The 16,182-nt window shown below is 37.3% G+C and overlaps 1 protein-coding gene across 5 annotated transcripts in view; it reads left to right on the top strand.

Annotated features, from left to right (window-relative positions):
* Positions 1-16,182, top strand: part of ATRN (attractin) — a 178,334-nt gene that overhangs the window by 67,564 nt on the left and 94,588 nt on the right. For all 5 annotated transcript variants that reach the window (XM_070587929.1, XM_070587933.1, XM_070587930.1 and 2 more), the window contains exons 7-11: positions 5,456-5,546; positions 6,435-6,678; positions 7,425-7,608; positions 8,644-8,798; positions 11,943-12,027. In XM_070587929.1, the coding sequence (XP_070444030.1) occupies positions 5,456-5,546; positions 6,435-6,678; positions 7,425-7,608; positions 8,644-8,798; positions 11,943-12,027 (759 nt within the window). The remainder of the gene's footprint in view (positions 1-5,455; positions 5,547-6,434; positions 6,679-7,424; positions 7,609-8,643; positions 8,799-11,942; positions 12,028-16,182) is intronic.

The following is a 16,182-nucleotide window of genomic DNA, read 5'->3' as shown; positions in this document are numbered from 1 at the left end:
TATTTTCTAAATATCAATTGGGATGATTCTTTAACAGTATAAATCATATCATTTATTACCTTCTTAAAACCCATCAATGGCTTCCCACTGGCCATAATGGGCCTACCTTATCTGACCACGTCTTACCTTCCCAGACTTAACTTGTACCCCTCCTGCCTCCATTCACTGTACTTCTGTCCCACCGGCCCTCTTTCTTTACCCAGAACTCACCATGTGCATCCTCACTTTAAGGCCCTGTGTGTTCACTGTTTCTCTGTCTAAACTATTGTGCTCTTGTACCTCAGCCTGGTTTATTCTCACCCCTTAGCTCTCAGTTAACTGACTCACAGAGAGATCTTCCCTGATCAGCCAGTTCAGGCAGGTTCTCGCTGTTCTTTTTCATAGTTCTCATTTCCTTTAGAGCAGTATTCGTAATTTTTAATTCTGTCTGTGCCCATTGTTATGCTTGCTCGTTTCCTGCCTTTTCCACTATATGTTCTCCAAGGTTAGATACCTTGTTTACTCACTCAAGTCAGGGCTCATAGAACATGCTCAAATAAGTATTTATCAAATGAATGGGAGAATAAATAATTATTTATTTCCTTGATAAATATTTGTTCCTAGAAATACTAGTGTCACCTCTTGCTTTTATTTGGTGTACCTCATGAGTCACATTTGTTTTATAGATCGTAACATTTCTTCTGCTTGTACTTGATCAAAACATAATTTTTACAGCTTTATGTGTTTCATGTAAATATTAATACAGTTTCAAATAAATTTTTACTAATGCACGAAAAGTAAATATAGTGACTCCTTTTAGAGGAAGTATTTCTGGAACTTAGAGTATAAATTTTATCATTTATACTATTATGTAAGAATATTTCAAGAATTGTGCTTATTCTCTGTTTCTCCACAACGCTGTTAACCCAGAACTTTTAAGTTGCATTAAAAAGCAGTTCCTGTTTTATTGTTACCAAAGGATCCTCTTGCAAAACAAATGGTCTTGGTCTCCAGGGTTAGGATTTCCAGTTGAAACCTCGTTGCTGAATTTCCTTTCTTTGAACAAAAAAGTGTTTTCAAAAAGTTGAAAAAAAATAGTAAGAAATTGAGCAACAGGTAACCAAACAAGGAAAGGAGTGTCACGTAATCCAGTAAACTTTAAAACAGACTCACCGGGACAGCAAGGCTGACCCCTTCTCCATCCTGTAAAAACCATATGAGTGAGAGTCTGAGAATTCTCACTAATAGCCCCAAATCTAGAAACAAGCAACTGAATGGGTATCATTTTTTTTTACTCTTTTAACTGAAGAGTGGGTGAGATTGTTACTGGGGAGGATCATGTGAAAAAGAGAGAAACTGATCAAGTGGCTGACTTTACCCAGAAGTCAGGGCTTCTGTTTAATTTGGTATATGCTTTGAACACTGGGGGAGGACACTTAAAATCTTAAGAAGAGAGTAGAGTCTGGGTATTATATTCTCCTAGACTGCACCCTCTCCCCATTAGAACCCCAACATTTCCTCAGACTTCAGAAAAGTGGATAGAACATAAAATACCAGCTCTCACACTAAAGTTAGGGTGAAAAGATAAACTTGTCGTAGAAACAGTGGAAAAAGAATTTAGAAATCACCCACACTTTGCAAAGAAAATGTCTGGAGAGCAATCTCTAACCACAAGCAAGGTGAAAGAAGTGACATTGTAGCTAATGCAAATATTCTATGATGAAATAATAAAGAGGAAGACAGAAGACAGCATGTAAAAAGCTCACAAGAGCCAATCGTAGAGGAAAAGTAACTTCAAGGAGCAGGAGATTCCTTCTAATTGCTTCTTTCTATAGATCAACTTAATGATAAATTGAATTCAGAAAAATAAGCTGAAAGACAAAAAGATCATAATAACAGTATGAGATGAAATGGGAGATTGCAGACCTAAAGAAATATGGATAAATTATATACAGCAAAACTAGAATGAAAATTGAATTAGTGACAAGTTAATAGAGATGATTCCAGTGAATATAGGCAAAAAGTTTGAAATACTTAGAAAAAAGCAAAAACACATGGAAGACAAAAGAAGTGATGCAATATAAAGATAATTGCCATCACTGAAGAAAAGAACCTAACAGAACAAAAAGATTGAAATAGCACAAGATGTTTCAGGAAAATTTTATAGGTGGTTGACGAAAAGACTTGATTTATCAAGTTATTGAACTTTTAGGATAAAGGACATATTACTGTGTGGGAAGCCTCAGGTAGTTTTGTGCCTCCTGCTGGCTGGGGTCACATCCAATCTCCACAGAGCCTTTGCTGTGGTTTTTGGATGGCCAGATGCTGTGGTTGGATACCAGGCCACTGTGGGTGGTGGAGCATGTGTCCTGTGGCATTATGGGCATTGTGTTACCAGGCATCGAGGAGTTTGTGAGAGAGATGGCTGCAGTTCTGTGGAAGACACCTATTTCTTAATTCCTGAAGTTTGTTTTTGCTTATCTGCCTATCCAAGTCTTAGAACTGGTTGTTCACTATTCCATTATCTTGGACTTGGCTCCCAGAAGGAGGAGCATTTATTTGGTGCTTGGCATTTTTTACGGTTTATTGTATCAACATTGTTCTTGTCCTGTGTTTGTTTCTCTGTGTGGTGAAAAGAGTGGCAGCCTATTATGTAAGTATCTTCTGGCACTTCATCTTAGCCAAGTTATGGGGACCTGCCAGCACCCTGATGTCTCTGACCAGCTCTTGGGCTGATATGTTGTTGACTGAGGAACGGCAAAATGCATGCAGATACGGATTGAGCACCCTCCGTGTCACTTGAAAGAGATGTGGATTGGATCATCTGGAGACTTTTTTCTGTGCTCTCTGGTTCTTTCCTCTCTTTCAAGCTTACTGAAATAGGCCATGCTTGAACATAAGATGTATATGGCAAATGGTATGGTATATAAAGCCATAGTAGTCTTTCTCAGGAAACACTTGGAAAGTGTTTCCAAGCCAGAGTTCCACAAAAGTGTTGCAGGGATATACAGTCTGTTTTGTAAGACCATTTCCCTGGATGGATTTAAGTTATTTCTACCTCAAGTAAAGTACAATACTGTATCTTTAAAAAATAGTGAGAGAGTTGGACCAGTCCTGTGGCATAGTGGTTAAGTTCAGTGTGCTCTGTTTTGGTGGTCTGGGTTTGCAGATTCGGATCCTGGGCGCGGACCTACACCACTTATCAGCCATGCTGTAGCAGCAACCCACATATAAAGTGGAGGAAGATTGGCACAGATGTTAGCTCAGGGTTAATCTTCCTCAGCAAAAAAAAAAAGAGAGAGAGAGAGAGAAAGGGAGGGAGGGAGTGAGGAGAGAGGGGAGGGGAGCAGGAAGAGAGAATGAGAATGATTGAGACTTTTTTATGCTTCCAAGAAGAGAAGAAAATCATGTAAAAGGAAAAATCAGACTAGCCTCAGACTTCTCCATAGCAACTTTCAATACCAGCAGTGTTCAAAGGAACAGCATCTGCAAAGTTCTGTGGGAAAGAAAGGACACCCCAAGAATATTATACCCAGCCAAGGTGTCATACAACTGCAAAGCTAGTGAGCAGATATTCTTAAACATGAAGGAATTTAGGGAAAGGTGCATAGATGAGCTCTACTAGAAAAAAAGCCACTTGACAGTAAAATTGAGCAATTAAGAATTAAAGACTCAAGAAGGAGAAGTTGTGGTAAGAGGACTGTGAAGAGATTGGCTCAGCTAAAATACAGCTAAAGTACAGATCCAGTGTAGTTAGTTATAGAATGGAATGTGAATGTTATGAACCTGGACAGTGTAGAATTATATAACAGAAATTGGGAGAGGAAATGGGAGGAAAGGTGGGTTGGTAAGGTTTTCAACTTTCACGGCAGAAAGTTAGTGCATTCTGTCCACAATTAAATTATATATGACTTAAAACTAAATCCAACCTCTGAATAATTTTTCATGTATTTTTTAAAATGTAGAATATTCAAAGAATACATGAAAAGTAATTGGTATTGATTTATCTAGCACTCACATTTAATAAATATCACCATTTTGATATATTTGCTTCAGATCATGTATAAAATATTTAAGGCAAAAGGAAAGGTTTAGAGAAAAATAATGAATACTAATGTACTCACCACCCAAGTTAGGGAATCAAACATTGCTTACATAGTTAAGACCCTGCATGCCCCTCTAGAATCCCAGAGATAATCAATATCCTGATTTTGTGGTGTCATTTGTTCACATACGTATCTTTACACTTTAAATATATAGGCACATGTATTAGAATTAATAAATTTTCTGCTTCTAGTCTTTATAGGAACAGTGTTCTGCAGTTTACTTTTTAGCTCAATGTTGTTTTGAGATTTATGTTGATAATATGTTGCTTGAGTAGTGTATTTATTTTTCACTCAGTATATTATATTTTATGAAATATAATTGACTTATTATATAGATATAATTTGTTAATCTGTTTTCTATTGATGGATATGTTTGCTTTTTTGCTATTATGTGATAAAACTTTCTTAGGTCTTGTTTATATATAATAATGTTTTCCATAATTTTTAAAAAACTTGAAATATTCAGAAAAGCTTAGAGAAAGTTACTAAAGATTTATTTAAAGTATAATAATATCATTGATTTCCCTTGGGTTTGTTTTTCCTATTATATAAAAAGTAGAATTAACACTATTTATTAAAAGTGTCATCCATAGTATGCTCCCCTTGGTGTGTGTATATATATTATCAATTTATTCTTCTGTCTGTACATATGCATAGAAAAACGTCTGGAATGATATTTACTTAATGATATTCATTTCTAGGTGATGGGATGTGGGGTTGTGTTTAGGTTTTTTTTCATTGGTTACAGTCTTCATAATGAGTATGTATGATTTTAATAAAAACAATAGAGTGATGTTTTCCTCAAAAACAAAGTGAATATTCTAAGACATTGAATGTGATTAATGCTGCAAGGCAAGATTGTGTTTCTTTGGGGCATTTTTTGTATTTTAAAGGTCTTTAAATGTATTCATAGTATAGTTGAAATGCTATAATGATATTCTAGTTTTCTTGAAAATATGACTTTTAAAATCAATTAGATAAAGAAAGGCAAAGGTTAGAAATTTTTTTTAATTATCATCCCTTTTCAGTGTGTATCTTCAATTTTGCATGATTAAATGAAAGAAAAGTTATGGTAATAAAAGTTTTCAATCCTGTGAGTATAATGCAACTTTCAAGTACTTTAGACAGTGTGTAGAAAAGATTTTCAGGAAGCATTAGAAACTTTAGTAGATTTTTCTTCTTTCTTGTCCCAGGGCTGTGCAGCCTAGCTCTACTTCTGGAGTTCTTCCATGCCCAGTGGGCCCAAGGCACCTCCCCATGTCCATGACAGATTTAATGAGCAACTCTAAACTGGATTATATCACAAATAAAAGAGTACAAGATGTTCTGTTTTGTCATTTGGGTGAAAATATGATCTGTTTGTTTTGTAGGTATGACCTTGCTTCTAGGGAGTGGCTCACACTGAACCCTTCTGTGAACAATGTGGTTGTTAGATACGGTCATTCTTTAGCATTATACAAGGTAAAATGTCTCCACTGTGTACTAAGCTAGAAACACAACTCTTCCACGGTTACTTTACTGTATTATGTGGTTGAAAACCTAGTTGGTGTTGGGTTTTTTCCCCTAATCTTTTTTATTGTGGTAAAATACACATAATGTAAAATTTACCATCTTAACCATTTTAAGTGTACAATTCAGTGGTATTAAATACATTCATAATATTATACAACTGTTACCACTACCCATCTCTGTAAGTCTTATCATCTTGTAAAACTGCAGCTCTGTGTCCATTAAACAATAATTCCCCATTTCTTCCTTTGCCCCGCCCCTGGCAACCACCATTCTAGTTTCTGTCTCTGTGATTTTGACTTCACTGTTGGCTTTTAATTGGGGGAAACTTTCTGTTTTGGAAGGGTATGTAATTGGCTAAGTTATAAGTGGAAATTAAAGTTGAAACTAATTTAAGCTGAGAGATTTGAATAGATTAAAATTGTACTGGGATATTATGATTGTGATACTAAATGGTTAAAAATCAATACAGTGTAGATTAGCTTTTGTGTTTGTTAGCAAGTTTAGCCAAGAATAGCCACATTGCAATGTAACTGAATAATCATTTTCATTTCCTTGTTTTTGTGGTTTATGATAGGATGGGGGAACGTTTCAACTTTATTTTTCCAAATCATTTTCTCGTGAGAGGAAGTCCAAGAAAAGTGGCAAAGTGTTAGAGATACAGAGTGTAATTTATTTTGTTCCTTTCTCCGTCTTTTTCGTAATAATTGACAGAAAGGTGCATTTCAGTAACACTTTTTAAGCTAAGAATAATATCAAGGTTTTGAATTGATCCTTTTCTGTTCTCAGATTTGAGCCTGTCATTGTTTTTTAGAATTTTATTTACATTTTTTTCCCTAGGATAAAATTTACATGTATGGAGGAAAAATTGATTCAACAGGGAATGTGACCAATGAGTTGCGAGTGTTTCATATTCATAATGAATCATGGGTATTGTTGACCCCTAAAGCAAAGGAGCAGTATGCAGTGGTCGGGCACTCGGCACACATTGTCACGTTGAAAACTGGCCGAGTGGTTATGCTGGTCATCTTTGGTCACTGCCCTCTCTATGGATATATAAGCAATGTGCAAGAATATGACTTGGGTAGGTATATTTTTTCCAGTGGATCTTTTGAATGTCTCATTGATAACCTTTACCCTTGTTATTATGACCATTTAACGAGATTCAACCTAACCTTTATCCAGTACTTTATCTTGATCTGCAGTTAACATTTATATATTACCAATGAAATTCAGATTATTGATGCTGCTATGTAGTATATATTTGTCACTGTCAATTTTGCAAGGGCCCAAAGATGGCATTAAATGTTTTGGGTGTTGAAAATAAAATAAGTAAAAATGATTCAAAACAGCAAATATTCTGAAGAAAAAGAATTTAGATAGCCCTTTAGGGTTAGTTTAATGGAGTGTGATTTCCGCTTAATCTGTAATCTTTCCTTTGGTTAAATTTTATTATATCTGTTTTTGTGGAGTAGGAGTACCAGCTATAATTGATATTTGGAGAAAGTAGGCCTGTAAAGTACGTCTGTGTATTGGTAACTAAAGGTCATGGTGAATTATCTGTTCAATTGAGGGGAATCTGAGTCTTTAAAATTTAATGTAATTTTCCTACATGGCATATTAGAACATCCGAACATTTAACAGATTGAAGTTTGGCTACCTAGCTTTGTTAGAAATTTTAGGTCGCCTTCCTTTAAAAATAGAAAGATAAAAGAAAGTTATATGTATCAGTTCTCCTGAAATCTGTTCTCTTGTCCTAAGCTCTTTGATATTTTAAGTATTAGAGAGGAGGAGCCTGCACATTTGCCTTTAACTGTCTTCTCTTCCCAGATAAGAACACATGGAGCATATTACCTACCCATGGTGCCCTTGTCCAAGGAGGCTACGGCCATAGCAGTGTCTATGACCACAGGACCAAGGCCCTGTATGTTCACGGAGGCTACAAGGCTTTCAGCGCCAATAAATACCGGCTTGCAGATGATCTCTACAGATACGATGTGGACACCCAGATGTGGTGGGTGCTTTTTCATGAGCTTTCACTTTAAGGTGTGAATTCTGGCAGTTGCTGGGAAAATATTCTGCTATATTTTTGTTTTCAGGCCTAGCAGATAATTCTCTTCAGCACTATAAATAGAAAAATTGGGAAATAAGCAGAAGGTAATAAAATAGCTAGTATTTATTTTGTTGCATTCTATAATTTTTAGTAGGTTGATTAGAAAATGCTTGGTGTTTTTGACTGGCTTTCGATTTTCAGATACTCTGTACTTCTGTAAAATTTTAGTTCTTCAAAATCCTAAGGCATAAATTGTTCTATATAACTGAGTTTATGCACACTTTTGTAATTAAGTAGAGTATATCCCTTTTTTAACCTTTTCTTGATGATTGATTTCTGATGATAACTGGAGTCAGTTACTGGCGTCATTCCATAAAATCATCAAACAGGTGGTCTCAGTACCTAATAGGTTAGCATTTCCTCACTCTGAACTGTATATTGGTCTATATAAAGTATGCTAATTTTAATAAATGTAAAGCAAGTTTGAGTTATGAAATAATATAATTATAAAGCAATGGTTTCTCTTCTTTCTTTTCATATTCCCTCACATATTTGAGACCATGCTATAGATACCATTTTCATTCTGTCTGTCATTAAAACCATCATTTTTAGTGGCTGTGTAATACTCTGATGTGGACTACTGATCCTGTACAGTTGGAAATTTTGGTTTCTAGCTTTTGTTGTATTAATAAATCATTGTGCGTAAGCTTCTGTCTGTATTTCACATGATTTCTACCCTGAAACTGGAATTCTAAGGCCATAAGGTATGAACATTGTTAAGGCTCTTAATATATTTTGTCAGAGTTCTCATAGGTCTGTAAGATTTTTACAATTTATTTATTGTGAAGAAAGTTACTTATATATAGGGGAAAATCCAGAAGTATTTGCACATTTGGGTCTGAAGTTAAGAAAATGGTTATGTTTGCATTAGCAATTAGATGATAAGTATTCTAAAAAACTAACCTTGTATTTATTATTTTTAAATAAACTCAAAAGGACCATTCTTAAGGACAGCCGATTTTTCCGTTACTTGCACACAGCTGTGATAGTGAGTGGAACCATGCTGGTGTTTGGAGGAAACACACACAATGACACGTCCATGAGCCATGGCGCCAAATGCTTCTCTTCAGATTTCATGGCTTATGACATTGGTAAGTTTCCCCAAACCATTTTATCTTCAAGAGTCTTTTTTGTCTATAGGCAACATTTTAAAGGAAACTGAAAATATTGCTAGTTAAAAAATGGTCAGGGGCCAGCTCTGTGGCTGAGTGGTTAAGTTTGCGTGCTCCGCTGTGGCAGCCCAGGGTTTGGATTCTGGGCGCGGACATGGCACTGCTCGTCAGGCCACGTTGAGGCGGCGTCCCACATCCCACAACTGTAATGACCTGCAACTAAGATATACAACTGTGTACGGGGGTGGGGGGATAAAGCAGAAAAAAAAAGAAAAAAAAAAGATTGGCAACAGTTGTTAGCCCAGGTGCCAATCTTTAAAAAAAAACAAAAAAAACGGTCAGGTCATTTGAACAAGTCTGAATGGTAATTTTTGTATTCATTTGATTAATGTTACATCTATTAAAAAGCATTACTTCTGTATTAAATTCTTTTTGAAGTCATTCCCTTTAATTGGTTGAATGTCAATTTTTGAGGATGAATTGGGGTAACTGGGCCTTCCTGTGTTACAAATGCCTTACATAGTAATGTTATGTAGCTGTGACTACCATCACTGTGTTAAGTTGGTTTAGGTATAACTTTATCTCATTCCCTAGAAACTGATTTCACTCATTCTGTGTCTATTTGACACAGAATTTAAAAATTTTTGATGTGGTAATGAATTTGACCAGAAGAGGGCAGTATTTGTTCATCCAAAAACAAATAGAAATTCTCTTGTCTAAATATCATCAGATGTTCTTTTCTTTTCCCTTTTTTTTTTTTTTTTTTTTTGGTGAGGAAGGTTGGCCCTGAGTTAACATCTGTTGCCAATCCTCCTCTTTTTGCTTGAGGAAGATTGGCCCTGAGCCAACATCCATGCCAGTCTCCCTCTACTTTGTATGTGGGACACTGCCACAGCATGGCTTGATGAGTGGTGTGTAGGTCCGTGCCTAGGATCTGAACCTGAGAACACTGGGCTGTCGAAGCAGAGCACACGAGCTTAACCACTACACCACCAGGCCGGCCCCTAGATGTTCTTTTTTGACAAACATTTATGTGCCAGTCGCTGAGTTTGTACTTTGGGAATTCTTAGATGAATAAGTTATAATCCTTGGGCCTCATGGTGGAGGAGACAGAGAACTGAGCAGACAGTATAATTGCACTTCAGGGTGTTAGTTGCTCTGAGAGGAATGTATGAGAGTACCTATGAGCATCCCTTAACTCGTGGCGGGGGTAAAGATTATGGTCAGAGAAAGCTTTCTTGAGGAGGGACCTTCTAGGCTGGTTCCCGAGGAACACTGGGAAGCTCGGTGAAGTGAGACAGGACTTCTCAGATGAAGGAAGCTTGTGTGCAGACACACAGAGGTGGAAGAAGACCCTGCCACGTAATTGGGGCCGTGACTATAGTTAGTTTTGGCTCTATTATAGCAGCACATTGGGGAGGAGTAGCTTCAAGTGGAGCTAGAGAAGCAAATAGCTCTCAGACGGTCAGATTTTGAGGGAGCTGTTGTGTCATGCTGAGGAGTTTGGGCTTTTTGAAGAATCTTACAGAAGAGGTGACAGAATTGTATTTGCATTTTAGGAAGATCTGTTTGTGGCATTGTCATGAGTAGTTGGGAAGGGGCAAGATGGGAGATGGGGCTGAAGTCCTGATGAAGGTTTGAACCAAGGCTATGAAAGTGGCAGTGAGAATAAAGAGAGAGATGGGCTTGAGAACTACTTGGAATCTGAGGGTATCTGGAGTGTGTTTTGAGAGAGATGAAAGCATCTTTATTCTCAGGTATGTAGTGCGGGCCATGGTAGATGGTGCTTTTTTACCAAGGCCGGAAATGGAAGTAGAGGGACAAGGTCTGGGATGAAGTGAGTAAATTGAGTTTGGAGGCATGTTCAGCTGGAGAGGACTGTGGGACAGAACAGCGTGGGGATAGTGGGAAGCTCCAGGAGGGGAGCATGTGTCATCAGGGATGAGCATAGAGCCGGAGGATAGACTGATAAAGAAGTCTGGAAGAGAATGGAGACCGTTGAAAGCATGTCAGAGGAGCTGGAGGAAAGTGAGGCAAGATTGGTGACCTGTGAGGGAGCACTTAACAATGGCTGCAGGGGAATTAAGTAAAATAAGGACTGGAGAGTCTTTTAGATTTAGCAACAAGGAGGTCATTTGTTATCCTCTAGACATGGATGAGTAATTCAGATTGCAGGAGGCTGAAAAATAATGTAAGGTGAGATACACAGTGAATGTTGACAATTTTAATTAAAAAAAAACCCTTGTCTATGAAGGGAAGAAAAGGGGGAAGTGTAGTGCCTCCTAGGGCATATTTAAATGCTGTGGTAAAAGCCAGATGGAATAAGAGGAAAGGATCCCTGCCACACTGTGGTTTTAGGGAAAGAAGCAAGATGGGTGGGCAGGAAGTTAAGGGAATTGATGGTCTCTGTTCTCCATGTGAGGAAGACCACAGAGTCTAAGCTGAGTAGGAGAAGGAAGTGAAAGCTCTTGTTATTGAGGGTAAATAAAGGACTGAGTCCAGTGGAAGAACCTTTGCTTAGTGAGTGTGAATGTCTGAGTGTCTCACAGCGGCAGATAGCAAGTGTGAGGTTGGTGTAGTTCAGCAGCGCCGGTTAGTATTAAGGTCTAGAACAGTTACTAGCATGGGTCAGAACAAAGGAAAATTAGCAGATCTAGGGGCTCTAGGAAAGGACTTTAAAAAAATTAAGTTTGAATGTTGTTTTTCAGTTTCAATTTTCCACCTATATTTTCCTATTTTAGTTACTAAGTTTGGGCAAATCGATATAGAATGGAAAATAATTATGGAATACGTATGTTTTGCTTACATAAGCTTTGAAAAATGTAAAATTTGCTTAAGTTAAAAAACATTCTAGTGGGTAAAATTGATAGGCCACAGAGTGAGTGGTATGGGTGTCATGGATGTTGGATGCATTCACTAATCAGATGCCACGTGGTCCTGCCTTCTTCCATGCCCGGCTCTTCTGCTGCTGCATTTTACCTCAGAAATAATGGTGTGACTAAGAAAAACTGAGAGACAAATTTTATGAGGTTGTATTTGTTGCGGTCTTCTTCCCAAAGAAAATGTCACTTCCTCTTGATGATGAATGGTGGTGCCTTCTGAATGTGTTTTTCTTGCTCCTAGCTTGTGACCGCTGGTCAGTGCTTCCCAGACCTGATCTCCACCATGATGTCAACAGATTTGGCCATTCTGCAGTCTTACACAATAGGTAATTGGAAAAGAAGTGCTTAGTCCTTTTCTCTTCTGTTTAAAGTAAAAATGAAATAAAATATGAAGTGGAATTAGACTTACATGTTATTCTCAGGGTTCTCTCATCCCATTTGTTTTTCACAGAGTTATGTAGGCCTGAATTTCCTGATTTATATTTAAAATCTTTGTTGTGGATTTGAATTATTTCTAATGCCATGTTTGTTGACATGGTTTTGTTAGCATGCGGGAGTGTGCTATGTTTGCTGTTGTCTGAATGCACGGGGCAACAGAAGTTATCTGCAATTACTGTCTTATGCTCTCTGCTATTTGCTATCATTTGTGGTGCTTAGGTTGTCAAGTTTCTCATAGCTGTATCTGAACGTTAAGGAAAGATTTGAAAAAAAGGAGAGAGGGCACTTCAGATGGGGGATAAAGTAGGGGAACAGAGACGGGGAGATTGTGAAGTTTCATATAGGTCAAGTCTGTAGTCTTTGGATAATCTGAAGTCTGCACTGCATTTCATGGCATCACTCAGAAATGCCTGGCCCAGACTCACGGCGCTCTTCAACATCTGCCCCTGGGGAAGGCTCTGTCATATAAGGGAGAGCCAGAGTGGCCACTCTTTTTGTTACAGTGTGCTGGAAAGATTTTTGATTTCTAAATGGCCTAATCATGTTAATTTTTCTCATTTTGTTTCTGCTTTTATTACTGTTGTTTACTTCACCTTTTAAAATTCTAGACTCTTTAAATCCTGAAACTGTTTAAATGCTCTAATGCCGATGTTATGTTAGGATTCTTTCGACTTTCAAAATTCCTCTTGTGATGATGCGAGTTAGATGAAGGTAATTCAGCTTGGATTAGGAAAGATACAAAAGCAACACATCTTGGAGATGTGAAGGAAGAATGGACAGAATTCAAATACTTAGATATTGGGAAAAGGTGACATCTTCTATAAAGTAATCACTTAGCTGAAATTTAGTGATAAGTATGGTTTTACTGTGAGAACATTCGATAGGTATATATTAAAATGGAAGAATTTTTGACTACTTTACTAATTTGAAGTGTTATCTTAAATTGTAATCTGATACTCCCTCAGTAAGGAAAACCCTTAAACTTTTCTAGTAAGTACCTCTTGATATTTTCATCTGAAAAGCGGTGGGACCATTTTGTTATCATCTTACCTGTGGGTACCTTGCCTCAGCTCTGTTCATCTTTATATTCCTAGCATTCTGCTAGCACAGGGTTTGGCGCATAATAGGCATTTGCTAAATGGCAACTATCAGTACAGTGATGATAACTAGCAAATAAGTGAATCTTCTATTAAAACATTCTGAGGTTTTAACAAACTCAGAGAAATTGACAGTTTACCATAAGATGTAATTTAACCATGAATCAAAATTGAGAATGGCTTGTCTGAGTTATAATGTTTTTATTTTTGTATAATTTCAGTGGTGTGTTTGAGCCTGTATGTGAGTGTCTGTGTGTATGGTGCAGGCATGGAGGGGGCAGGGGATGATGAGAGAGGCCGTGTAGTAAAAGGCAATGGCTAGTTTAATTTTATGAAATAATTTACTGACAGAGAAACTTTGTTTCACATGATTTCTTTGTGTTTTGAATGGTGGTTCTCCTAATCTATCAGCAGCATTGGGTCACCTGTGCATCCGGACACTTAGTTGTTACCCTTGTGGTTGTTGAGGGAGGCAGGAAGAAGAGTGGGCCATGAGGTATTGAGGCTACTGTGGATGCAGCTGATCCTTTCAGTTACCTGCTCCAGGCATCTTTGAAGGACTCTGCCTACCTTCACATAGCTGACATGTGACCAGATGGATTTAGAATTGCTGAGAACACCAATGTACTGGGAAGGAGATGGAGCTTATTTGGTTTAAGCAACAAATTGACTAATTGAATCCATATTGCTTAATGTGACACTAAGGAAGCCAATGGTGAGGTTAACAGTTAAACCTGGTGTTCATTTTTTGGTTATTGCAGTGTGTCACTTTTCAGATATAGTAACAAATAGAGAGCCACAAAATCTTTATGCTTCAGTTAGTCCTCTGTTGATTTGAGGGAAGTTGGTGCACGGTGAGAGTGAATTACTTGATACCTCATTGTGAGTTAGTACTAAACTTCCTGGCAGATCATAGGATCTCAGAGTTAGAAGAGATCCTTGAAGTCACCTGTTCCAAACTCCCCCTTCATGCAGGCATCCCGTTTAAACATGTTCGGGGCTGGTGAAAATGCCTACCAAAGAAGACACCCTTTTGAACGTGTCCACGAATGGAAAACTCACCTAAGAAGGAAGCTCCAGTTATTAGCAAGTCCTCCTTTGTATTATCTGAAATCTGCTTCTCTATATCTTCTGCCTGTTGATCTTATTTCTCTTCTTTAAATCTTTGCAAGAGAAGCACAAATCCTCTGTCATGCAAAGCTCCCTCAGATATTTAAGGGTAGTGTTGTCTCTCCTGTGTTGTCTGCACAGCCCGCAGCCTCTTTCTTCAGGTTCTAGTCTGGCACAGTGGTTGGCAGGATTGAGGATGTCCCAGTGAACACCACACAAGAGGCACAGAGGTAGCATGTCTGTGGCAGATACGGCCCAGTGTACTCTATGATACAAACTGTATCATTTTGATAACCTTGCGGCCTTGGTCTCACAATAGCATTTTAAGAACTTTCCCTGGAGCTATTAGATAATTGCTTTTGTTTGAATATGTGTGATGCTGCATATATGGCCTGTTAACAGCTCTATTGAGGTAGAATTGATAGACACAATAAACTACAATATATCAAAGGTGTGCAATTTGATAAATTTTGACATAAGTATGCCCTTGTGAAATCATCACTACAAATCAAGAAAACATATCCATCACCCACAAAATTCTCCCTGTGCGCTTGTTCAAAAATTTCCCACCTTCATTCATGAAGGATATCACTCTGTGGTTTTCTTGTGATATCTTTGTCTGGTTAATACTGGACTCATAGAATAAATTGAGAAATGTTCTTTCACCCTATATTTTCTGGAAGAGTTTGCAAAGGATTGGTATTACTACTTTAAATGTTTGATGTTTGGTAGAATTCATCAGGGCCTGGGCTTTTTCTTTGTGAGAAGATTTTAAATTCTAATTCAATCTCTTGTGATAGGTTTGTCTATTCAGATTTTCTATTTCTTGTTAAGCAGGGTTTGTTTTTTTGGTATTTTAAAATTGTAGTAAGATATTCATAACATAAGATTTACCATAGTAACCACTTTGAAGTGTACAGTTCAGTGGCATTAAGTACATTCACATTGTTAGACAACCATCACCACCATCCATCTCCAGAATTTTTTCATCTATAAAATTGAAACTCTCTTACCAATTAAACAGTAACTCCCCATTCTTTCTTTCCCCCGTCCTTAGCAATCACCATTCTACTTTCTGTCCCTCTGAATTTGACTACTTTAGGTACCTCATGTAAGTGGAATTATATAGTATTTGTCCTATTGTGATTGGCTTCTTCACTTAGCATAATATCTTCAAGGTTCATTCATCCATGTTGTAGCATGTGTCAGAATTTATTTCCTTTTTAAGGCTGCATAATATTCCATTGAATATATATACTACATTTTGTTTATCCATTCATCCATCAGTGGACACTTAGGTTGCTTCTGTCTTTTTGGCTGTTGTGAATAATGCTGCTGTGAACGTGGGTGTACAAATATCTATTCAAATCCCAGCTTTCAATTCTTTTGCGTATTCTTTTTCATTTTTTTGAGAAACTAGTCAGTTTTGATCATCTCTGTCTTGCTGAGAATGTGTCCATTTCATGTAAATTGTCTAATTTGTTGGTATAAAAGTCCATAATATTTCCTTATAATGCTTTTTAATCTCTATAAGGTCAGTAATCATGTCCCTTCTTCATTCCTGATTTTGTTCATGTGTGTCTTCTCTGTTTTTTTCTTGTTCAGTCTACTTAAATAGTTATCAATTTTGTTGATCTTTTCAAGGAATGAACTTCTGGTTTCATTCATTTTTCTCTACTGTTTTTCTTTATGTATTTTATTGTTTCTTCTCTATATCATTTCCTCCCTTCTGTTTGCTTTGGGTTTAGTTTGCTTTTCTTTTTCTAGTTTCTTAAGGTGGAAGCTGAGGTTATTGATCTCAGATCTTTCTTTTCTGATATAGGTGTTTAAAGCTTT

Source organism: Equus przewalskii, chromosome 21 (assembly GCF_037783145.1).
Source record: "Equus przewalskii isolate Varuska chromosome 21, EquPr2, whole genome shotgun sequence".
Classification (NCBI taxonomy): Eukaryota; Metazoa; Chordata; class Mammalia; order Perissodactyla; family Equidae; genus Equus; species Equus przewalskii.
Note: the sequence above shows the minus strand (reverse complement) of the source record. Positions and strands in the feature narration are given on the sequence as shown.